The sequence below is a fragment of the Loxodonta africana genome, chromosome 5 (genome assembly GCF_030014295.1).
Source record: "Loxodonta africana isolate mLoxAfr1 chromosome 5, mLoxAfr1.hap2, whole genome shotgun sequence".
Lineage (NCBI taxonomy): Eukaryota > Metazoa > Chordata > Mammalia > Proboscidea > Elephantidae > Loxodonta > Loxodonta africana.
Window position 1 is genome coordinate 28375718 of NC_087346.1, and position 26514 is coordinate 28402231.

The following is a 26514-nucleotide window of genomic DNA, read 5'->3' on the forward strand; positions in this document are numbered from 1 at the left end:
AAGGTAATTATGAGCCCAAGAGACATAAAGGGCCACATAAACCAGAGACTACATTGGCCTAAGACCAGAAGAACTAGATGGTGCCTGGCTACAACTGAGGAGTGCCCTGACAGGAACACAACGGAGAACCCCTGCGGGAGCAGGAGAGCAGTGGGATGCAGACCTCAAATTCTTGTCAAAAGACCAGACTTAATGGTCTGACTGATACTAGAAGGACCCCAGAGGGTATGGTCCCCCGACCTTCTGTTAGCCTAAGACGGGAACCATTCTCAAAGCCAACTCTTCAGACAGGGATTGGACTGGACTATAGGATAGAAATTGATACTGGTGAGGAGTGAGCTTCTTGGATAACGTAGACACATGAGACTATGTGGGCAGCTCTTGTCTAGAGGGGACATGAGAAGGCTGAGGGGGTCAGAAGCTGGCTGAATGGACATGAAAATAGAGGGTGGAAGGAAGGAGTTTGCTGTCTCATTAGGAGGAGAGCAAAAAAAAGTATATAGCAAGGTGTATATAAATTTTTGTGTGAGAGACTGACTTGATTCATTAACTTTCACTTAAAGCACAATAAAAATTGAAAGACCAGACTTGCTGGCCTGACAGAGACTGGAGAAACCCTGAGAGTATGGCCATCAGACACCCTTTCAGCTCAATAATGCAGTCACTCCTGAGGTTCACCCTTCAGCCAATGATTGAACAGGCCCATGGAACAAAACAGGAAAGCTGGTAATAGGGAAGCCAGGGTTGAGAAGGGAGAGTGTTGACATGTCTGGAGTTGTCAACCACCTTGACTGCCCTAATTCAGATCCTGATCATCTCCCACCTGGAGGATTCCTACAGCTTCCTGTCTGATTTCCCTAATCTCACTAATGCTGCTGCTCATTAAACTGTCTCATTTCATTCTTCTGCACCTTCACTGAATCACAGTTTCTACAGAAGCCCAAATTTATTATCCTGATAGTTTGTCCTTCATTTCCCACTGCCCTTTAGAAGCTTGTGTTAATTTACATGCCAGCCATATATGTATTTTTGTACATGGTATTCCAGTAGGGAATATCCTCTGACCCCACACCCCACCTAGTCTTTCAGGAAATCCTTTAAGGCTTAGTCACTATCATTGTTGCTAAGTGATAGTCACTACCATGGTAAAGCCTTTCCCATAGCACTTTGCTTGTTGCATTTTTGCCACTTATACTGGTACACGTTGGGTTTGCAGTTCTGGGATCCGCGTCTCTGTGTGCCCTGGAAAGCTGGCGCTTCCACATCACCCTCCACAGCCTCACACCTAGTGGACATTCTATAATATTTGGTCAGTTGAAGCACACAAAATTGAACCACACTGAGAAAACTTTTATAAACAGATAAATCTTCTTGTTGCTTTTTTCCTAGCTCACGATAGCAAAGCAGCGAGAGCAGCCCGAAATGGTTTTCCGACAGTTTCTGGTAGAAGACAAAGGACTTTATGGAGGATCGTCTTATGTGGATTTCCTTTGTTGTGTTCACAAGGAGATCTGCCAGCTGCTCAATTAATTGAACCTTCTCTATTGTTGGTGTTGCATTTTGAGGAGATAATCTCCTTCTCGGTGCCTGATTCTCCAGATGATAACAAGCTAGTTTTGATTTTTTGCTCACTTTCAGGATAGCTTTCCAAGACGGCATTTAGAACTGCAGCTTTGGTGCTCAGGTATGAAGCCAATGAAGGTACAGTTGTATCTTAAAGGGAACAGTCTATTTCTGATTGCACAATTTTTAACTTTTAAAACTGATGCAGTTTGCATTTCATAGAAGACATAGTTTACAGAACTGTAAACATTCTCACTTTTTTTTCTTTGTGTTAGACATAAATTATTTTTCAAAATGTATAGATTTGGAGTAAAAAGTTGTCTTTGTTTCTCTCCCATTTTCAGTGAGAATAAAACACAAAAATTAATTTTTACATTATACCTATTTTTTTTAAACCATGTAATACCATTGAACACATTTTTCAACTTAAGGTTTCCATAGCAGACTTTTAATAACCTGGAATCTATCTGGTAGAACCATCTGTGTTCTACATTTTTTTTTTCATAATTATATGTTGTGTATGTTTAAACAATTTTCTAGTTGTTTTGTCTATAAAACTATCAATATTCTGAATTGTTCTTTGTACAATTTTGAAGGTTTCTACCTGTATATAGTAGATCTTAACCAGTATCAGTAAATCACTTAATATGGTCTTACTAGGAGATAATATTACTCATTTTTTTTTTAATGTGTTTTGGGATTTTGAAAAGAAATAAAGAGTAGTACTCTAAGTGTCTTGGCCAAAAGTTGTTTGGATGGGATCACTGAGAACAAATCAGGAAAATTAATTTTTTTTTCCTGAAGGTTGGGTAGTCTTAGGTAATAAGTAAATCAAGGAAATACCGGAGACTGTGTACTTGAGGCAGGCATTTAAAAAGTTCTCTAATTATGTCTTTGTGGACAAGGTAAATGGAAACAAGCTACATGAGATCATCAAGTGATCATTATTAATGGATATAAACCTATCACCACACCACCCATTGCTGCCCAGACAACCCTGATTCATAGCTACCCTACAGGACAGAGTAGAACTGTCCCATAGGGTTTCCAAGGTTTAATCTTTATAGAAGCAGACTGCCACATCTTTCTCCTGCAGAGCAGCTGATGTTGTTCGAACCACCAACCTTTCTGTTAGCAGCTGAGCACTTAACCACTGCATCACCAGGGCCCCTTGGATATAAACCTAGGAGGGTGGTTATGAGTGGTGTAACACAGGCACCTGTCCTGTATCTGCCTTGTTCAGTCCTTGTTCAACTTTGTTATCACTGATTTGAATAAAAACTAAATATGTAAAGTAGATTCAGTACATACCAGGTCCCAAGAACGGCACTAATGCTTTGTGAATATTTGCACATTTTTTCTCCTCAGCAACCCTAATCCTATTATCAGCCTCATCTTACACACGAAAAAAACAGGCTTGAAGCGATTAAGTACCTTGTTTTTGATTACGTGGCTAGAAAAAAAAAAAAAGGTGTGTTTATTAAATTAGTAAATGTCATGAAATTGAGTAGAATAACAAATATACTTACAGGCTTAAAATCCCGTCCACATGTTACCCAACTGGCATGATGTTTCACAGTGACTTGGAGAAGTTTAACAAGAAGAAATAAAATCCTAGACCTGGATCCAAAAACCAAATGTATATGCAGGGGTGAAGGAAGTCCTTGGAGACAACAACTGTCTTAGGCGGGGTACTCTAGAGAAGCAAAACCAGTAAAGCCTGGAAATACACATAGAGATTTACATCAAGGAAACGGCCCATGCGATTGTAGAGGCTGGAACGTCCCAAGTTTGTGGATCTGGATAGAGGCTTCTCTCAATTCACATAGCTGCAGGGACTGGCGAAACCAAGATTGGCAGGTCTGAGAGCAGGGCTTCAGCTCTCAGGCTGTGAAGTTCGATGAATCCCAGGATCTGCAGATAAGCTGATAGCTCAAGTCCCAAGAGCCGGAGGTCAGACGAACAGGAGGCAGCCACAGGATCCAGAAGAAAAAGATTCAGAGTGAGCAAAAAGCCCGAATGTCTGCTTATATTTGGATGCACACCCCCAAGGAAACTCCCTTTCAACTGATTGGCTACTTGCAGCAGATTCCATCATGGGAGTGATCACATATAAACACTGAGACTCATGGCCCAGTCAAGTTGACACACAGTATTAGCCATCACGACAACCAAACGGTTGGCATCAAGTTGATTCCCACTCTTGTCGAGCCCACGTGTGTCAGAGTAGAACTGTGTGTTTTCGGATGTAGATCACTGGCCTTTCTTTCCAGGTGCTTCTGGGTAGACTTGAAATTCTAACCTTTTGATTAGCAGCTGAGTGTGTTAATTGTTTGCACCACCTAGGGACTCCTACTTGGGCAAAACGCATATTAAAAAGAGCCTAGGAGGTTTGTTACTGTGAATCAGTAGTGGGATGAAAGCAAATGTAATCTCAAGCTGCTTTATTATGAAGTTAGCACGTCAAATGAGTATAGCAGTGGTCCCATTCTTCTCTCAGGGGGCGACCACACCCAGGTGAGTGTTCATCTCTAGACGCCATCTTCCAAGTGGAATAGAGGCACAGAACATGCTCCTTTATTCACTTGAAGGTAGCCTAATAGTGTTCTGAAACAATAAATAGAAGGGGCAAGGTGCCACTCAATTGAAAGAAGAAGTTTCTGAGTAATTAGGAGCTCAACAGAGAATATGATATACCATTCTAGGAGGTAGTATTTTCATTCAACAAACATTTATTGCCACCGTATGTGTGTCAGGTGCTATGCCCTCTACTGGGGGGACACACAACAATGGGTGGCACAAACAGGTCCCTGCCATCTCCAAAATTACAATAAGGCTTTACAAGTGCTATGAAATGCTGCGGTGAGCACATAGCAGGGATGTCTGACCTAGTCTAGTTGGAGACAGGGTGTAGTCAGTAGAGATTTCCCAGAGGAAACCATATTGAAGCTGAGGACTGAAAAAAGTAGTAGTCATTAGCCAGGTAACTAGAGGTACCGGTAAATCCTCCAGCAGAGTGAAAAAATACCCATGAAGGCCCAGAGTGGGAGAGAACATGGATTACCCTTTCAATAAACTTACCAGAACTTACTAATAAGAGCCTAAGTGGCAAAAGATAAGCTGGAGGGCTGGGTATGGTGAGTCCTGGTCAAAGGGGAGTTTAAACTTAATCCTAATGGCAAAGTGAAGATATTCAAAGTTATTTAAGCAACAGAGTGGCATGACTACTATTCAGAAGATCAGGGTTGTAAGGTGGCAGAACCAGAAGCAGAGAGACCATTAAAAGGTTATCAGAGTGATCATCCTAGTTCATGGTGACCAGAGCTAAAATAATGGTATTTGGTGGGAAGGTGAAGTTAGAGAAAAGAAAGTGTCAGAAAATGAAAATGACACCCAGTTTTCTGCTTTGGACAGACGGGTAGACAGTGAGGCCATTCTCTAAAAGAGGGAACACAGTAGAAGCAGATTGTGCATGTGGGTGTGTGTGCATGTGTCTGCACACATGTGGAATAGGTAGAAGTAAAATGTTCTGTTCAAATTTGTACACGTTGAGATGGCTTGCAACATATCCAAGTGAGATAAACAACAGCACCTAAAAATATGGTTCTGAGGCTCAAGAGAAAGTTCTAGGCTAGAGACATGAAGTCATCTACATATAGAGACAGGAGCCACACAGCAAATGAAATAACCTAGGGCAACTATGTAAGTGAGAAGGCAGAAGATCCCTGAGGCAGATAGCGAAACAGAAACCTACAAAGGAGTCTGGGAAGGAAGGGCCAGAGAAGTAAGAGGGAAAACTTGGCAAGAGGGTGTCAAGCCATGGAGAGAGTGGTCAGCTACAGGCTTCCGAGAGGTGCGTTAAAGACTCAAATGTATGTTGGAATAAGTGAAAAAGTCACAGGGACTTCAGTGAGAGCAGTTCCACAGAATCAGTGAGGATGGGTGCACTAGATTGGAATAGGTTGAGGAAGGGGAGTCAAAGCAACTCAAGAAGGGGATGAGGGGTTTAAAGATGGAGTGGAGAGTTTTGGGTTTTAAGACAGGCAGGGATTTGATATTTACATGCTGATGGAAAGAAGCCAGTATTATGCTGGAAAAAAAAAGTGAGAATACTGTACTCAAAAGAATGTTGAAGATTGAAGACAAAAATACTCAAACAAGCAAGACCCTTGGAAGACAGAAGGGAATATAACACAGAACACAAATAGAGAGATTAGCTTTCAGTGGTAGGAGAAACCCAATATGTAATGGATAACCACTTGCCACAATGGTGTACGTGCTGGTTGGGTGTTCTGAAATAGTACTCCCCAAAGACCTTAAGAGGTGGTAGAGTGTAACGGCGAAGAACACAAGCTCTGGAACAATTACCTGGGTTTCTACACTAGCTCTCACTACTAGCTGTGTGATCTAGGGCAAATCTGAAACCTTTCTGTGCCTCTGTGTCCTACTTGGTTGTTCCAAGGATTAAGTTAATATATGTAAATGGCTTAGAATAGTGCCTGACAGATTAAATAGCACTTACTAGTGCTATTTAAGTGTTCTTTGCTGTTATTGTTTTTAATTGAACTTGCTAAGGATCATGAAAATTAAGACTATAATCTAACTCCTAATAGTATTTGCTGCTATGCCTTGAGTATCTTGACTGACATCCTCAAACCAAGCTACTATCTTTCAATTCTACAGAAATGTCAGTGCCAATTAACAGATAGTTTCAAAGATAAAAATAAATTTATCAATATAAGAAAACTGTAGCCTAAGCTGCTTGAGTGTTAAAAACCTCAGTAATACATAAAGCAAAGGCAATTTGCGTTTTGAATGTTTAGGAACCATTATGAAAAAATAAAAGGCGTTCGCTCAAGAAGACACAACTTGGAGGAATGTTACTGAGTGCTACCTCCTTCACTTCCTGCCAGTCTAAACCTGATATAAAATGAGAATAGTTAGAAATGGTCTGTTAATATATATATATATATTTAATGTTCAGCAAATTGGAAACTCATGTTTCTCTGTTAATAAAATAATGAAAAGCAAAGATCAAATTTTAGATGAGCGTTTTCTGATGTGGAAAGGTAATCTGAAGTAGTGCTTCAGTCCCACTAGGAGGCATTACACACTAAAGTGTCTGAAACCTTCCAGAAAGCTTCAAGTCAGAAATCTTCCAGAAAAGGCAGATCTTGGTGGTTAAGAGCTACAGCGCCTAACCAGAAGGTCGGCAGTTCGAACCCACCAGGTGCTCTTTGGAAATTCTATGGGGCAGTTCTACTCTGTCCTATAGGGTCACTATGAGTCGGAATCAACTTGATGGCAACGGCTATGGTTTTTTGGTTTTAGGGGGTAGGGGACCTATGCAAAACTTAGCACTGAAAACACAAGATTTAATACTGATGATTCTGGATAAAAAGAGAAACAAAAATCTTGGCTGGAAGAGAACAAATCCCTAGTCATCATCTCTAATGCATGTTTCTCTGGCCTCTGCTTGAGAACGTGATGAGCTCACTCCCTCCCAGACAGCCATTTAGCAACACTTCGGTTTGCCAGAAAATTGTATTTAGCAGATTGTTTTCCCTGAAACTCCCTGCAAGCTCTCCTCCACCTAATGAGGAGTTCTCAGATATTTCGGAGGCTGTCACATCTCCCGATTGTATCTCTTGTCCAAACCAAACTCCAATTCCCAAAACACTTTCCTCACAAACAGGATTTCTATAGCCATTGTCATCCAAACATAACACAGGAAAATCCAGTTCTAAATCACATAAAGAAAAACTCCATTTTGGGAGACAGGATAAGTGTCTAGTTAAGGAAACCATCAATAAAACAATAGTAACTGTACGTGCAGTCTCAAGAGTTTTCTAAGAAGTTTTAAAGTATCCATTTTTATTTTGGTTTTTTAAAAATACTTTACCAGTTATGAATAAAACTTTTTCAGTAATAATTTGAAATTGTAAGATCTTGTAGAGAATACGACTTTAGTTTAAGTCAGTGTTTTTAAAACTGAGGTTTTCCTGGGGTCCATAGAAAACTCACTTTAAATACGTATCATTCACGCTTGAAAATAGTTTCCGAATGCCCCAGGATTTGGGTTGACGGTTCGCCACCATCGCCGGTTTGAGTGGGGTCAGTCTGGGCTCGTGGCAACCCCAGGTCTCAGAGGAGAGCTGCGCTCCGCGGGGTTTTCACTGGCGGATTATTCCCACGTAGGTCAGCAGGCCTTTCTCCCGAGATGCCTCTGGGTGAACTCAAACCTCCAGTCTTTTGGGTAGCGTTCAACTAGCCCGATTGCACCACCCACAGACTGGAGGTTAATAATCAATATTTCGAGGGCCAAATGTGCCTAAGTGGCAAAAAGTTCACATTTATGAATTAGGAGAAATTAGATTTAGCAGATATGAATCTGTAACAAACTCTGGTGTGCAAAAAAAAAATCGTATTTTGGAATCTGAATTTCTGTCCCTACATGACTGACACGATGTTTGATTTATAGTGATGACTCTTGTCAGAGTCCCCCATGGTCTCCTGGTTCTGTGTGGCACTTGGGAGAATATGAATCTACAGTCTGAGAACTTAGGCTTTCCCAGTTGCACTCAGCTATATTTCAGTGAGGTCATCCCTGCCGGAAGCATTACTTGCCAATCAACAGCAGTTTCCTAAGACTCCAGGCTCTACCCTATACCCACCCTCCACTGTCCTGTCCCCTCCTCGCTCTCAGGGCAATCTACTCTCCCTTAGGTCCACCATTACTTGTAAGAATAGTGCACTCTTATTTTTTACCTAGGCTATCATTAAACAAGGTGAAACCGATGTGGTTAAATCGCTTTCCTTATTTTAATAGGTTGCATTTTGCAGAAAAGTGCTTAAAAATTTATGTCCTGAGGAAAGTCGGGTTCCTTTAGAGTCACCCCAGAGGAAGCTGACTGTTCAATACCACTGATAAATGATGACTCAGTGGAAATTACTTGGTTTCCTGAACCTCAAAGAATAATATTCTTATTCAGAGAAAAAAAAAAATCTGATTTAATAGAAAAACAGCCATCTTATGCAGCAAGAAAGCATCAGTAGAAGGGCAAAGAACTCAAAAGAGGGCATTAAAAATCCTTAGGGAATTACTAATCAAGCAAGGGAGTAAGGGAATATCTATTAAGCTCCTACTACAGTAAAACCTGTGAAAGCCAGAAACTGTAAAGCAGAAACCAGCCAGAAAAGGAAAACGCAAATATTCTCCACTAAAATGAGCAATAGAAAAGTGAGAAGTTTGCACCCTGTCAAAGGTGGAAAACTTGTGAGACCCGGAAGCACAAAGCAGTCCCCATCAAGTTCTGGCTGTCATAGGTTTCACTGTATATGCCATACATTAGAAGCATGCCACTGCCTTTATGAGGTGAATGACAAAGACTAAGTCCTAAGAGCCCAGGCACCCATGTAATAAGCTCAGGACTATATTAGTAGGCACGAGCAGGATTCACATGGAATGGCAAGCCTTTCCTTGAGCAAGGATAAATGAAAGCAGGGAAAAGTGAAAATCTTGCTCGAGGAGGTTCTCATGCCATCCTGATCCAGTGTCTTGTCAATAGCAGCTCAGGAAGGTGAGGCTTGAGGATTTGGGAGTTGTTGACTGACAAGCTTATATTTATGCTTCTTGTTGTTGTTCAAAAGGTCCCTGGGTGGCACAAATGGTTTGCTCTTGACTACTAACCTAAAGGTTGGCGGTTCAAACCCGCCCAGCAGCATCTTAGAAGAAAGGCCCGGCAATCTGCTTCTGTAAAGATTAAAGCCAAGAAAATCCTATGAAGCAGTTCTACTATGTAACACATGGAGTTGCCATGAGTCGGAATCAACTCTACAGCACTGGGTTTGGTTTATCTGGCTGCCATTGTTGGCTGCCATCAAGCCAGCCTGACTCGTGGTGACCCCATGCACAGCTGAATGAAAGGCTGCACAGTCCTGTGCCATCCCCATGATGGCTGCAGATCAAAACATTGTGATCTATAGGGTTTTCATTGGCTCATTTTCAGAAGTAGATTGCCAGATCTTTCTCCTTAGTCCATCTTAGTCTGGCTCCACTTAAACTTGTCCAGCATCATAGCAACATGCAAGCCTCCACCGAGACGGGTGATGGCTGTGTGTGAAGTGCATTGACTAGGAATCAAACCTGGGCCTCCCACATGGAAGGTGAGAATTCTACCACGGAAGCACCACTGCCCCCCACATTTATATCTTCTTGAATTTTGCACTGGAATTATTTTTATTAGTATTCTCCTTAATCATGCTTATATGCATTTACATTTTTTAATTAGACATAATAGAAAATTAAACTATAATCTTGAACTCCCATTTACCATGCAGATTTAAGCCTAGCTTCTTAAAAAAAAAAAAATTTTTTTTTTTTTTTTTAGACAAGGCCAAATTGTAGCTTGGAGTCCCTAAAGGTTGGTAGTTCAAATCCACCCAGAGGCATATCAGAAGGCCTGGCAATCTGCTTCCGAAAGGTCACCACCATGAAAACCCTATGGAGCACAGTTCTCTGAAATACACGGGGTCGCCATGAGTCAGAAAAGACTCAAGGGCAAGTTTGGTTCATTTTTATTTTTCAGGTTTACCATAGCTTACCTTAATCATGAGCAATACTCTTACCTAAAAAACACTTGACTAACTGTGAAAGCATATACCTACCCAGCAGTTGTCTTGGAAAGCGTCAACCTATAAAATGGCAGAAACTCCACAAGACATTTAACCAATTACCTTGGAAGTTTAACCAGCAGAAACTGTTAAACTGGGTATCTCTGAACAATATCGTGTTTAATTTTTACTATTTGTCCTTTGCTTTCAAAATGACAAAGAAAAATGGGTTGGAGAGGGATGCTGGTGAGGAGTGAGCTTCTTGGATCAGGTGGACACTTGAGACTATGTTGGCATCTCCTGCCCGGAAGAGAGAGGAGAAGGTGGAGGGGGTTAGAAGCTGGCGAAATGGACACAAAAAGAGAGAGTGGAGGGAGAGAGCAGGCTGTCTCATCAGGGGGAGAGTAACTGGGAGTGTGTAGCAAGGTGTATATGGGTTTTTGTGTGAGAGACTGACTTGATTTGTAAACTTTCACTTAAAGCACAATAAAAATTATTTAAAAAAAAATGACGAAGAAAAACCTGAAAAAGCAGGCTAGGTAGTCATTCTCATATGAACATTAACTATTATAAACTAAAAATGTGGGCAGGTGTCGGATTCTACAGAAGGTGTGCTAGGCCACAATACAGGCCTGCATGTCTACATATTTCAGTCATATCATGTATGCAATTTTGAAAGTATTCATCCACATCTTCAACCATATTTGTTCTAAATTCTGCCAACCATCTTCTTTCAAAGGTGATGGCTTCCTGTTCCAAGCTTTTTTCCCCTTCTTCATTTAGTAATGTTGGTTACATAGTATTTGTTTAGTTATCACTGAGTCCGCTAGATGCATTTAGAGGCCGGAATTTAAAATATGCATGAGATATTTAGGTAGCCAAAATTAATTTTAAGAAATTTTAGTTCTGAATTGAAAGGAAAATGTAAGCAAAGCAAGCAGATTATTTTAATTGTCAACATCTAAAATTTAGGGCAACTTCACGTGAAAATCTCAGACTTGGCCACATCCCTCTGTGGTGACAATGAGATGGAGCTGACCAGTGCTGTCCACTTCATACCTTTACAGGGACTGTGCCCACCCCTCCCTGCAGACTCCTTGGCCCTGAGACTAAGAGTCAGTGGCCATTTATTGAGGGGCTCTGTGCTGCTCCAAGTGGGAAAACTCATCCACGTGGGAAAACAGCGCAGACAAGCGGGTTGTGTATTTCAAGACAAAAGGAAGCAAGTGAATGAGTGACAGTAAATATTCCTGTCTATTTAATATGCAAACAAAATGTGCCTAAATAAAGACAATTACTCCATTTTAAAATAAACACCTGGCCTGCTTCGCTGGTTTATGTTATATGCTTCGTTCCTGTATCCATTTTACACTGTTGACCTCTAGATTCTCGATTATTTGGTATTTTTGGAAAAACCTACTTTATCTGAGTTTACCGTTGATTAGTATCTCCAGTTAGAGAGGTAAAAACTATAACCCATACCCAAACCAATCATTTTTACCATATTGTCCAATCTTGGAAAAAAGGTTTCTTGGAAAAGGATGTCCAAATGATCCAGATGAAATTGGATGTGGGTTTGTTTTTTGTTTCTCTCCTCCGTGCACTGTATGGATCCAAGTACATGATGGAGGCATTGAGAGCAGAAGCTGTGTGGAGTTTCCAAACAGTTCAAGATCCAGAAATGGAGTCTTTTTCAATGGGGTCAATTTACTAGGTAAATGTTCTAATCTTTTGAGAAGTCCTCAGATTTATAGCTTCAAAACTAACTGCATATAAGTTCAGTCCCTATTGCCAAACATCAAAGATAGGATAATCCTAAAAGTCCTACATGGACCACAAGATTAAAGGATTGTGCTAAGAAAGCCTTTCTTACAGGCAGAAGTTTGTTTTTAATAGCTCACAAAAACACGACATACTTTTCAGATCAAAGACTACTGTTTAGAATGAGTCCCAATTGGGCTATCATTTTGTCAAGTCAACAAGGATTATATTAAACAAATTAGTAAAATCTGGAACTGTACTTCAAAGACCAAATATTATGTTCTGAAATTCGAATGAAAACAGTACAGGTTTTAAAATAAGCTGCTGTAACTAATCAGAAAGATATAATTTAGAGGTAGAAAGTATTTTAAAAGACATTGCTGCTGCAGGACTGATCCATTCCAACTCTGGAGATGTGCTCTGGCAACCACACTGGGATCCAGGCCTGCCTCCCACTTCCCAGGGGACATTATGTCCTCTCACTCTGTGCTGCTTCCTGGTGACCATTCTACCCTTGACTGCAGTCTCCATGATTCCTTGGTCTAATCCGGTGTTTGGGTATGAGCTTCCTCACCACAAAATCTGTTCTACCTGACATCATCAACCTCTTGCCTTTTATATTCTCCAGTGAAGGAGAAAAGGATTCCTCTTTAGGCAGCACTTTGGGCCTCCCAATCCCCATCCTCTGAAAGGGTGATAGTAACTGGGAGAACAGTTCCCACTGAAATAAACATCAATACTTGGTACTATAATACCTAGAACCATAATCCTATATAATCTTAGGTATGCCGATCTTAGAATTTATAACTGAAAAACTTAGGGTTATTCTAGAATAATTAGCTTATATCCCCAAATCAAATATATACATATTATGGAAGCAGTAAGTGAAGCAGCTAAGTATTAATTTATTTTTGGTGATTCCTAGATAATTTTTTAAAGATATAAGACATGCAAACACAAAGAAGATCAGAAGTCAGAAGTCGTGATGAGTTTTCATTACAAATCTTTCCTCAATGAATAAATATTCTATTGTAGAAATGATACCTACCCCAGCCTTTACTGAAAGTAAAAGGTAGCAAAGCCAGTGGCAGACAATTCCTCCTCTGTTAACTTAAAGGTAATATTACACTGTCAAAGGGATAAATTCGGGGACTTGCATTCTTTTCCCACCAGCCATTCTTTTATTTGCTCTTTTCTAAATATGTTGGGCAGTGGCTCCCCTCTACTTTCAACCTACAAATAAGCCATTCCTAACTCTCTAGATGATCTGTGGTTCAGATCTCACAAGTGACTAGGCCAGGTAAGCACCAGCAATGTCACCTTCCCTTGGCTCTGCCCAGGGTGTGGAACAAACCGGAGTCCTATGCATGGGACAGTCCTCAGCTGACATTCCTAAGGACCCATCACTGGGCAATGAATGTCCCTCTGTCTTCTTTAATACAGTTCTGATTCTAGATAATTTGTAATTATTGAAGTAAAATCACACATCGTTTGAGCAAGGTATCTAACCAACTGTAGTACGTAATATCTGTATCAAGGAACATGTTAGTCAAATGCTATCTGTCAGAAAGTAAAAGCAAGTTATTAAATTTATCAGGCTTTTAAAGGCCTCAATCCTATTCCCAGAATTCAATCTTTATCTTCAAATGCAGTCTTCAGTGGGTGTAATGTAACCATGTCTTAGGTATAATACGGCAGAATGGCCACTACAATGCATCACAGAATAAAATGTTTCATTTGTTAACAACAGTAATTCTACATATAGAAAACAGACTCCCAAACGTCAAAGGTTTAAAAATTTCATTAGAAAAATCATACACAAAATAAAAAATGTATTTATCAAGAATAATATTTCATTCAGCAAATTCATTTAAAACATGAGTTACAGTACAGAAAGAGAAATAAGAGCATAAGGTCTTATACAACTAACAGATCTGCAAAACCAGTTCCTTAAAAACAAACACCCCACCATATGCTTTTAATAAAAGGCAACTGCAGTTCCATTTTCCAAGCTGTGGTCTTGAGGATTCCCTGTAATTGGTTTTACATTAAGTTCTCTCCATACCAAGTTTAAAGATATGTGTCATTTCATCATCACCAAGTACTTTTTTACATAAAATGTTTAAAGCAAGCACTGGATAACCAAGTGTCTCTGTTATTTTGATAAGGAATATGAAACTGCTTCAAGGTCAATCCAAGTTCAAGTCCACACCAAAATCCTAGCACTGGATATTCGTCCTTGTTAGTTTCATGGGAAGCGTGATTAAGAGTCATCTGTAGCTACTGAGATGATGATGATGAGCTTTTTTTTTTTTTAAGTATGCCAAAATTCTCAATTTTATCTGAATTTTTAAGAGTAAAAAGAAGTCTACCTCTTTTTATTGTTTCATCAAGAAAACGTTACATCTCTGGCAGAAGCTTACCATCTGTCCCAACTCTTCTATCCAGGCTCCCGGCGGCTTCCCACGTGCTGGGACAGCAGTGGCGGGATGCACATTCTCTCACCTTCTGCAGGACTAATATCATGTTACAGATGCAGCCTTTTCACTGTTTACTCCAACTCTTTCTAAAAAGCAAAAGCCTTTGCAATAAATAGGAATAAACTCAAGTCTCTGAAGGTGAAGGCATTTGTGTTCGTTCGGTTCAGTTACATGCACATGACAGAGGGCGGAATCACTCGTTTATCCTGGGAAAAGTAGGCAGCGCCTGTGACAACTGCAAGGGAAGCTGGCTCAGACAGTCCTGCAGCCTAGAGAAACTAAAAGCCAAGTGCGAGCTGGAACTCAGTTCTAAGGTGAGTCTTCCAACTGAAATTCAAAATGAAATAAAGAAGGGAGAGGGCCATTAAAAGGATCAGTGTCTTCAGAAATTATCGAGGTGGAAAGCCACCCCTGTGTGCTCCTCCACGGCCCCCTCTAAAGCCACCTCTTTCGCCTCGGAAGTTGGATCGATTTCTTTCTCGTCCACGGCCAGCAGAAGTTCCACCTCTTCCTCCACCCCTGGGAGCGCCACCTCCCCGATCAGATTTAGATTTGGGAGGAGGCGATTTTGGTCGCAGTCTCTCAATCTCTTCTGTACATCCAGTCAAGTAGGAATTAGGAGCGCTGAAGTAGGATGCATATGTTTCTGCATTGTAGTTGCTATTCGTAAGAGTTGGTCCAACTGTAAGCCAGCCTGAAATGGAGGAAAAAAAATTATCCTTTTTTTTCCCCCCCAACTCTCTCTTCTCTTATTGATCCTTAGGGCATATCTCAAATCCCCACTGTATTCTTCAAGATGTCCCCTAGCACACATGCAATACTGATATCTTTTACAGAACTCCTGGCACTTAATCATGCCCATATTTGAATGATTTCATTCATTCATATTCATATATATATATAATATGTGTAGGAAAAAACAATAGGTAAATCCTACTGTGCCTTTTACATATCACCTACTAACATCCTGATAACTAGAAAAGATTAATGAACACATCTATACTTATGTGGTTGGACTACTGAATACATCAGATTTTTATTTGCTCCCTTCTGGTTTGTTGTTTTCTTGGCATATTTGTGGTGTTCTAGAACACAACACACAAACGAGGGGTAAGAAACAAGAAAATACAAGGATATAATAAAAATAGCTAACAGTGCCAGCTTCATGCTATACTGCCTCTTACATAAATAATACACGCAAATTCTTGGGAAGTAAACTAGTTACAGAGTTTCTAAGGAACTTTTTTTTATCCCAAATTATTCATTGCAACAGTGTTTTATTATAAGCTTCTAAAGGTATTACTTAATAATAAACAGTAAATTTAAAATAGCCTGGCTTCAGGCTGCATTAAACTCCCATAGCTATTTTTAAAAATTTTAAAGCAATGGTAAATAGCATTCCTGAGGTATATGTGGTATAGGGTGTTTTTGTTTGTTTTTTTTTCCCCAAACCAGCTACAAAAGATCTCTTTAAAATTTAAAAAATCAAAGCTGTCATTCAGATAACTAAGATATGTCTGACCCAAGCCATGGTCTTTTCAATCACCTCATACGCATATGAAAGTTGTACAGTGAAAAAGGAAGACGGAAGAATTGATACATTCAAACTATAGTGTTGGGGAAGAATACTGAATAAACAAATATTGAAGAATATCTGAAGAATACTCAAGAACAAATAAGTCTTAGAAGAAATACATCCAGAATGTTCCTCAGAAGCAAGGATGGCAAGACTTCCACTTGTTTACTTCAGACACATCGTCAGCAAAGACCAATCACTAGAAAAGGACATTATATTTGGTAGCGGGCCAATGAAAATGAGGTAAAGCCTCAATGAGATGAGTTAACACAGTGGCCAAGACAATGGACTCAAACATACCAACAGTCATTAAAATGGCACAGGGCTAGGCAATATTTTGTTCTGTTATATATAAGGTCACCATGAATCGGAGCTGACTCAACAGCAACTAACAACAAAAAAATATATGATACAACTTAGATGACCTCCTTGAGGAAGAAGTCTGAGGACTTAACCCAACTCGACCTCTCTCAATTGTCCCTACTATTATTTTATGTAGTTAACCCCGAAAGGACCTATAATTTCCAAGCAGATTTTCCTTCCTATGTTTTATTGTACGGCACACTAAAACATTTTTTTGAAGAATAGGCAACAATGAAGAATTGGATGATAATTTCAAAGCAAAAAATAAAATGTGTATTTACTAAGATTCATTTAACTGGTACAGATACAGATAGGAGAATATCCTCTATGAAAAGTATAATTTATAATCTAAAGTAGGTAAGGCAGCCATAGCTAAATAGAGAACTTCACTGAAAACTGAGTATTAATTGTAACTAAAAATTGCCAGCAAGCAAAATCTTCAGTTTACTTGCTTCCTATGTTTATATCTACAACTACACTTAACAACTAGCTCTTCTCTCAACTGTTTAGGTTCTTCTACTCATGTTTAAAGAAAACACCTTTAATAAAATCATTCAAATAATGCTATGAGGCCATCAAAAAGATTATAATCATTTAAAATGTTGAAAAATATTTGACATAATATTGAGTAAAAATACAAAATGGTGACTATAATAATACAAAAATTTGTATGTACAGCAACTTGAAAGTATTATGTACAATATGAAAATGATTCTTGGTGGCAGTGAGATTATGAATCTTTTTCCCTCTTCAAAATTCTTTAATGTTGTTACAATGACTCTTCAATTATTATAAGATTAGCATCTGTTTGATGTTTGCGTTTACTCTTTGGCTAGTCTTAGTTTTGTTTTTTCTTTACGTTTTCTGCTTCCTTAAAACAGCACTTGACACTGGAGATTGTTCCCAGATTCAGCAGCTATTTGGGGGCAGGACAGGTTAATGATGGAAGAGAAAAATCTGTTCTTTATTTATTCAAACACTAGAGCCGTATCTTAATATTCAATATATACGGACAGCTATGCTTCCTGAGCAAACACATTCCTCCAGCTGAGCACTTAGAGACGTTCCTTTCCTTTAAGTCAGAGGAGATGAACACTTGTTTGCCACAGGCGCTGCTGTCAAAATATTTTCATTATGGGGAAAGAGTGAAATCATCCACGGCACTTCCAATCAAGATGTTCATGTGTGTTTGTAAAGGAAGTCTAAGCAGCTCGAAGTTCATTCTGTAGCTGTATACACACTATGTATATAATAACACACTGCATGAATACATGGACATTGAGGAAAACTGGTTTGAAAAAAATAAGGGAAATATAAAGTTTAAATAATTGCATTCCCACCTTTTAAAAACCAATACACTCCTTCAATTTAAGCTTTAATAATTCAATGTTACATGCTGCTACAATCTCTAGAATAACCTCCAAAGAAACAATGAAAGAACATTTAATTAACAAGCTAATAATCCAAAAACGAAACTTGCTGCCGTTGAGTTGATTCCGACCCACAGTGACCCTGTAGGACAGAGCGGAACTACCCCATATTGTTTCCAAGGAGTGACTGATGGATTCGAACTGCTGACCTTTTGGTTAGCAGCCACTGCTCTTAACCGCTACCAACAAACTAATAGGAAGGAAAAATGGAATAATAAAAGAATACTTAATTTATCCAAAAAAGATAAGAGAAAAAGGAACAGAGAATAGGTGATACCAATGTATAGAATACAGTAAGATGGTAATTTTACTGTTTACTATATATCAGGAATTGCATTATATATAGATGGACTAAATGTTCCAATTAAAAGATACAGGTTGTCAGACTGGATGAAAAAGCAATCACTAATTTTTCACAGACACCTCTTAAATGTAAGAGTGTAGAAAGATTGAAAGTAAAAGGATGGAAATAATATGCTATGCAAACACAAACCAAACGAAAGCTGAAATAGTTCTAGTAATATAAGATCAAGTAGACTTCAAAGCTAAAATCATTGGATAAAGAAGGATATTTCATAATATTAAGTAAATCTAATTTCTAGCATCACCAGTGAACTTATTCAACTAGGTTAAGAAGAAATAATATCAACAAAGCTGGAACCCTGGTGGTGCACTGGTTAAGAGCTCAGTTGTTCACCAAAAGGTTGGCAGTTTGAATCCGCTAGCTGCTCCTTGGAAACCCTACAGGGCAGTTCTACTCTGCCCTGTAGTGTCACTATGAGTTGGAATCAACTCAACAGCAGTGTATTTGGTTTGGTTTGGTTTTTTGCACAAAGTTTCCAAAGCAGAGTTTTATAAGGTCCAAGTCCAAAAAAAAAAAAAAACAAAAGCCAGATACAGATACAAAAACCTGACATTGATATTATAAGAATTAAAAATCACAGATTAGTCTTTCTCAGTAATACAGATGAAACAGTCTGAAGCACAATACTAGAAAACAAAATCATGGACTATATAAAACGATAACACATCACAATCAAGTTAGGTTTATTTAAGAAATCTTTGACAGGTTTAACATTTGAAAATCAATCCATGTAGTTCACCACATTAGCAGAATAAAGGCAAAAACACATTTGGCTATCTATATCAGGGGCTGGCAAACTACAGCCTACAAGCCAAATCTAGCTCACCACCTGTTTTTACAAAGTTTCACTGGAATACAGCCTCACTCATTGGTTTATGTATTGTCGATGAATGCTTTCAAATCACTGTAATGGCAAAATTGCACAGTATGGCTGGCAAGCTAAAATGTTGAATATGTGGCCCTTTATAGAATAACTCTGCCAATCCCTGATCTAAATAGATGCAGAAAAAACATTTGATAAAACTCAACCTCTACTCACAATTTAAAAACAAAACAAAACTCAAAAAACTGTTAAGAAAGCTAAGACTGAAAGTTGTTAGTTGCTGTCAAACAGATTCAAGACTAAAAAGGAACTTCTTTATTCTGATAAAAGGCAATATAATCTACAGTAAACGTCATGCTTAATAGAGAAATGCAGAGAACAAGACTGAGGCAACAATACTTGCCATCACCACTTGTATTCATCACTGTACAGGATCCTAGCCAGTGCAACAAGGCAAAAAAAAGCAGCAAAAGGACTAAAGATGGGAAAGGAAAAAAATAAAACGCTTTTTTTTGTTGTTGCTGGCAGCTGGCATGATTATACAGATATGGGGAAAAAAAAGAATTAACAATCAGAATTAATAAGTGATTTTAGCAAGGTCATTATTTTTAGAAATCCTAAAGTTAAGCTATAGCATTTTAAGTCAGGAGAGTGGGTTATCTTTGGGCAGAGAAAGATAAGAAAAGGGCATAAGGGGTGCTGGGAATGTTTTATTTCTTAAACTGGAATGGTAGCTACACAGATGTGCTATGCTCACTTTGTGATACTTTGTTGAGCTATACACATAGGATTGATTTATTTTTTTAGCATGAATTTTGGCAAATTGCCATGAGAAATAATATTTACTTTTAAATATAGTGAACACTTTCCGTAAAGCCAAATTACAGACTATACATTTCATATACAAAAAAAAGTCTTTGTAAAGTGACTTCAGTTTTATTACTTTACGTAATTTTATGAAGGTCTCTATGTGGTGCAAACAGTTTGCATTCAGCTGCTAACCTAAAGGTTGGAAGATCAAACCCATCCAGCAGTACTGTGGAAGAAAAGGCCCAGCATTCTGTATCCATTAAAATTACAGTGAAGAAAAACTCTATGGAGCATTTATACTCTATAACACATGGGGTCACCATGAGTCGAATCTGACTCGACGGCAACTAACAACAAGAAGTTTCTGTAGCAGAAATATTCTCAAGTTTCTGTATTAATCCAAGCACACCTACAAAGAAACAGCTGACAGGGAGGAGGTCAGAGAGAATTCTGTTGTACATACACGTTACGGAACTTCAAAGATTACTCTTTTTAGAATGAACATCAGAGTTTCTTATAAATTCTCATTTTGAGGATCAATTATTCTACTATAACTTCAACTTTTCTTACTATCTTTTTATAAAATGTAGACTGCTTAAAAAAAGAAAGATTCTGGATCTTTCCATCTTTAAATTGTATTTCTTACATGGTAAGACCAAAAACATCAATTTTTGCTCTTTTGTTATACTGACTGAAGCAATATGCAGTATTCTACACTTACTTTTATAGTTTCTGAGAAAGTATACGAAATGTACTATAATTTCAACACTACTTTATAAATCAAAGCTGTGCCAATGAAAGAAAATCCTATTCCATAATAGCCTAATTCTTTTCTCATTTTTTTCAAAATAGTAAATTTCCATTATACCAATTTAATAAAGTTAAAATTCTGTAAAGACAATACATGAAAACAATCCAAGTTTTTCAGCTCTTAACAAAACCAAGATACTCAACTGCATTTCACAACTAGATGGTTACTTTCTGTAGGATTGTTCTATCATCCATTTATGCATTCCTTCATTCAGTACAGTACTTACTGAGTAATCTAAATGCTGGGCATAAAAGTGAGTAAGACAGTCTTTGCCTTCCGTGAGACTGCATGCTAGAGAGACTGACTATAAACATGTGCCCAGATGAATCTATAATCCAGATAGTGGTAAGCGCTATGAAGAAAAATAAAAAATAAGGGGAACGAGTGATGGGAGGATGGGAGTGGAGTGGGAAATTGGCTAGTTTACCCAGGGTTGTGAGAAAACGCCTGTCCGAGAAGTGGACATCTGAGCAGGTATCGGAATGAAAAGGAGAGAGAACCACGGAAGAGCACTGAGGCAAGAATGAGCTTGGCATATCTGAAGTACAGCAAGAAGGGGAGTCAAACACATCACAGGGCTTTTATTTTCAACAGCACTTTGCCCTATTTCTTGACACCCTTTTCCCAAGGAACCACAAAGATTTTCTTTTTAAGTGAGGTCCTACCTGGTCGAATTGTACTATCTCTTCCAAAGAGATGAAGCCGTCTTCTACCAAGACAAAAATGTTCGATTATATGAAAAATTTCTACAGGTTTTTCTATATTGCCAATTTCAGGTTCTTCTGTGATAATTAAGTCAATGTCAACATTAGCATGAATGAAGTCTCCGTCTGTGCTACGCTTAACAGTTCCTTTGATCCCCATAAGGCAGTGTTCCTAAGTAACAATAAGAGCAGAGCAATTAATCTCTTTTCACAGTCTTATTTCATAACATTTTACATTACTGATGTGCTCAATTCCAAAACAACCCTTATTTCTTTGAATCTCTGAAATATAGTTCTATGGGTAAAAACAGAATAAGAAAGCCTGGATCTCTGGATGAGGGAAGATTGCCAGAGGGCCTAGGAATGAGAGTATTAAAATTGAGCTGTTAGATTTCAGAACTGAGTCAGCAGTTTTCCCCTGTAACTTGTAAATAACTTATTTTTTACCAGTTCTGGAAACATGGCTCTTGGCCTTGGAATCTTGACATGATGCTTTATTAGGCCGTGTATAATCCAAAATCAAAATGATATACTGAGGCCCATTGCCACTGAGTCAATTCTTAATCCTAGTGACCCCACAGGACAGAGTAGAACTGCCCCATAAGGTTAGCAGATTGCATCTTTCTCCCATGGAGCAACCAGCTGCTGGGTTTGAACTGCCGACCTTTCAGACAGCAGCTGAGTGCTTAACCACTGCACCACCAGAGCTTCTTGATATATGAGAGGGGGCATCAAACACAGATACAGACGTAAAATGCTCAACAGAAGTAAATGTAAAAAGGTAAAAAATCAAATAATTTTCTGTTTTGTTTGTTTTTTATTAAATCTAGATTTCTGGGAGGAGGGGAGTAAGGCAGAAGGTTAAATAAATCTAATGTCTCACCTGACTACATGAACCACTAGGACAAGAGTAGTTTTGGTTCCCTTCTGTTATGGATTAAATTATTTTCCCCAAATATGTGTGGTAAATCCTAAGGTCTACGCCTGTGGTTAAAATCCCATTTGGGAGTGGGTTGTTTTGTTATGTTAATGAGACAGGATTAGTGTAGAGTGTGTCTTGAATCAATCCCTTTTGAGATATAAAAGGGACTAAACAAGTGAAAGAAGCAGATATGGAGAAAGAGAGATGCCAAGCCACCTGAAGATCACCCAGGAGCAGACGCTCAAAGAGACAAGGACCTTCCTCCACAGGCAACAGAGAGAAAAAACCTTCTCCCAGAGCCAGTGCTCTGAACTTGGACTTCTTCCCTTCCAAACTGTGAGAAAATAAATCTGTTTGTTAAAGCCATCTACTTGTATTTCTGTTATAGCCCCACTAGATAACTAAGACACCTTCAACAGAATTTACTGGTCCAAGAAAGGTTTTATAAGAAAGACTCTCCCACCTGCGGCTTCCTAATGAGTGGGAGACTGAAGGACTAAAACTGTTCAAGCCTGATACTAGCAGAGGCTCTCAGGGCTTCTTGTGTAGGTCCTCAGGGTTATGGAGTAGCAAAGAGGAGAAGGGAAGGGGCGAGAAATATGTCTCTAAGCTAGCTATCAGTCTTACTGACATCTCTTCTTCTTGGGCCTAAAGAAAGGGAAAAAATCTGTGTATCAGAGGTACCAAAAGTCTACGTCTGACTTAGGATTACAGTAGTTTAAGATGTGCAGGAATGTATATTCCTCTCTCTAGCACAGTGGAGGCTTATCTACCATAGTGAATAAAACATTTTAATATTAATTCAGATATATTCCTGTAATGCTTAATGACATTACAGAAAAGGACCTTTCCAGCAAAATTAATTGAAGAGTACAGTAATTTGGGAAAGCTTGAGAGAAATGATAAAAATAAAGAAAATAAAATAGTAATACCTTTGTTCGCTGAAAGACAGCCTTTGGATCTAAAGTTTTAGTCTTCCCAGGATTGTTTTTATTGGTTTTAATCCAACATATATCTTCACATCTTCTGTAACCCCACTTACGTAAACACTAGAAGTGAAAGAATTAGAAAAAAAAAAAATTCCTTAACTTAAAGTAACCAAAAAAAAAAAAAAACCAAAACCCGGTGCCACAATACTTAAAATAATCAACCAATATTAAAAAACTGTCCAGATGTTTGAGATACTAAATTCCAAGGTAGCAATGTAGTTTTGTTTTAGTGCAAAAATAGAAAAGAAATGTCAGTCTTGAAAAATACAGCAATTATACAGAAAATGATATATATCTTTTGGATATTAATAAACCAAAAAAAAAAAAAAACAAACCCACTGCCATCGAGTCAATTCTGACTCATACTGGACCAATACATACGGTTAAGTATCAAAATGAAAAGAGTACATAATGCTCCAATTAAAGAATTGTCATCAACAGAAGCTGGGTTTTAATTTTTTAAATTATTTTAACAGCTCTATTGAAATATATCTGGAGCCCTTGTGGTGAAATGGTTAAGAGATTGGAGGCTAACCAGAAGGTCAGCAGTTCAAATCCACCAGCTGCTCTTTGGAAACACTATAGGACAGGTTCTACTCTGTCCAGTCGGGTCACTATGAGTGGGAATCTACTCAAAGGCAACGGGTTTCGGTTTACTGAGACATCATATATGAATATATCACATATCATATAATTTATCCATTTAAAAATATACAATTCAATGACCTTTAGTATATTCACCAAGTTGTGCACCCATCATCACAATTTTTAGAACATTTCTACTGCTTGCAAAAGAAACCCTGCACCTCTTGGCCATCAGCCCCACTCCCACCACAGGCAACCACTAATCCACTTCCGTCTCTATAAATTTGCCTACGTGGATATTTCATATAAATGGAATCATGCAATGTATGGTCCTTTGTGACTGGGTTTTAAACATAAGAAAACACATAAAAAAAAAAACAACACAGTGCTATCGAAAACACACAGCCCCTCTATAGTCCTAAAATAATCCCAAAGATAACTTGATTCCTCGATTTTACATCCTTTGACAAGATAAATGCTGTTGAAATATTTCTGATAACTCCTTTTTAAATGAGACAGTCCTATAAAATTTTCCCTTTATATTAAATACTACCAACTTGAAAAAATTCAGACTATTGTTACGTGTATCTCTTTACTAAACAAACAAACAAAAAAAAACCCAGTGCCGTCGAGTCGATTCCGACTAGAGACATATTTTATTGGGTAAAACTTTTATCTTTATATAACTTAGAAAATACAGAGATTTGAACCTTAACATTCCATTATATTTATTATTATTTGGTGCCGTCAAGTCGCTTCCAACTCATAGTGACCCTATACACTACAAAACGAAATGCTGCCCAGTCCTGTGCCATACTCACAATTGTTGCTATGTTTGAGCCCATTGCTGCAGCCACTGTGTCAATCCATTTCCTTGAGGGTCTTCCTCTCTTTCACTGACCCTCTACTTTACCAAACATGATTTTTTTTTTTAGCATTCTAGAATCTGTTATATATAAACAGGTGACATACACTAGGTAACACACTCTTCTCCTTGAAATGGCATTTTTGAGGGCTTATGGCTAACTATAGGGAGTAAAACCATGAATAATGCATTATCCTTACCTTCAGTCGATTTTACAGTAAGGTACAAGGAAATAAAGTGCAGAATAATATTGATGGGGCTATAATCAAGTGTGAAGAATGGTACAGTAGAGCATACAATATATGCATTTTTCAGGAATGCTCTTATTGTGTAAAGTGAGATGCATCTTAAAATGAAACTTAGATTTTTATTTTAAAATTTCAAAAATCAATATTGCTATCTGTTCCTGTTTCACACTGGATGTTCATTAAACATCATTCAGGCCTAAATTTTACTGGCCATAATGCACTAATTTGGAGCCCTGGTGGTGCAGTGGCAGTTCAAATCCACCAGCTGCTACTTGGAAACACTATGTGGCAGTTCTATTCTGTCCTGTAGGGTCACTGTAAGTTGGAATCCACTCAACAGCAATAGGTTTTGAATGTACTAATTTACAAAAAAATCATATATCTCGTGCTAAATAATTTTTGTAATTTTTCTTTTTATCAAAATCTGCTTTCACCAATATGATAAACTGCATAAACAAATAAGAAAAAAACCTCTTAATCATTTTCAACCTAATTTAGGGGGTGGGAGGAAAGACCAAAATATAGACTTTAGAACTAAAAAAAGTAAGTATCAATACACATATAAATACATACAGTGTATTTCCTTCTCTCTACTTCTTAACTTTTCCACAGCTCCTTAGGAGCCTTCACCAAAAGAACAGAGACACCCTAGTAGAGTACAGCAGGCACAGGTCAGAGGCTTACCTTGGAGTTAATAAATGACAGAAGCAATGATGCGATCCAACTATCTCAAACTCGTTATTTATACATAAAATATGTAGTGACTGTACAATGTCACAATTTGAGCACAATTGCAATATAATCCTACTTAATTATATCTCACATAATCCTAAATTCTTCACCTTTCAAATGGACACCTGCCAAATCAGCATGATTAAATGAGGTCATTTGTTGTATAACACAGAACACATTCTAAAAATGGAAAGTATCATCCAATAAGAGGTGAGGAAACTGAGAACCACAAGAATAAGCACCTTCTTGCCCAAAATCTGACTTGTCAACAGCAAAACCGAGATCAAAAACTAAAGATTCCTGACAACTAACCATAATGCTCCCATTATTCTTGGACAAAACAGCATATGTTGTTTTGTTTCCATTTAGAAATCCAAAACACTTCAATCAAAAAAAAAAAAAAGAAAGAAAGAAAAGCTATGAAATATATTTAAATACAAGGTACTTAAAATAGTTGAGGTGTTACAACTTCTTTTTCTCATTCATTCATTCAAACTATAATGTGTTTCAGATGCTCTGTTACTTCTTCAATTTATTTTGGCTCCCATTTGGAATTCATGAGTCAATCCTATCCAGAAGAATACCTTTTAGCTACTTACAATGGGCAGTAAATGATACTAAGTAGCTCCTTTATGATCTGCAATTTCAAGTTTCAAATTTCTAAACTGTTCTCTTCCTGTGGTTACAAACAAATCCATTTTGAAAGAGCTGCATTCATCCCTAGTGCTAGTTAACCAATACCTTCCAAACATCCTCTTCTGAATAGATTTTCTTTCTAGATATTTTACAGTTATTTAAGAAACAAAACAAAATGGTATTAACCTACAAACTTATGCAACATACGATTACGTTTTTTTCCTATGAATTTAAAAATC

The 26514-nt window shown here is 38.1% G+C and overlaps 2 protein-coding genes across 4 annotated transcripts in view; one reads left to right on the top strand and one right to left on the bottom strand.

The window, feature by feature from the left end:
• SEC24D (SEC24 homolog D, COPII coat complex component) overlaps positions 1–26511 on the top strand; it is a 134075-nt gene extending 107564 nt beyond the window's left edge. For all 3 annotated transcript variants that reach the window (XM_010590519.3, XM_010590520.3, XM_003410416.4), the window contains exon 23: positions 1390–26511. In XM_010590519.3, the coding sequence (XP_010588821.2) occupies positions 1390–1530 (141 nt within the window). In that variant the 3' untranslated portion in view covers positions 1531–26511. The remainder of the gene's footprint in view (positions 1–1389) is intronic.
• METTL14 (methyltransferase 14, N6-adenosine-methyltransferase non-catalytic subunit) overlaps positions 14211–26514 on the bottom strand; it is a 29246-nt gene continuing 16942 nt past the window's right edge. The window contains exons 9-11 of the mRNA XM_003410415.4: positions 23153–23269; positions 21260–21470; positions 14211–15111 (exon numbers count right to left, since the gene is read on the bottom strand). Of these exons, the coding sequence (XP_003410463.1) occupies positions 14807–15111; positions 21260–21470; positions 23153–23269 (633 nt within the window). The 3' untranslated portion in view covers positions 14211–14806. The remainder of the gene's footprint in view (positions 15112–21259; positions 21471–23152; positions 23270–26514) is intronic.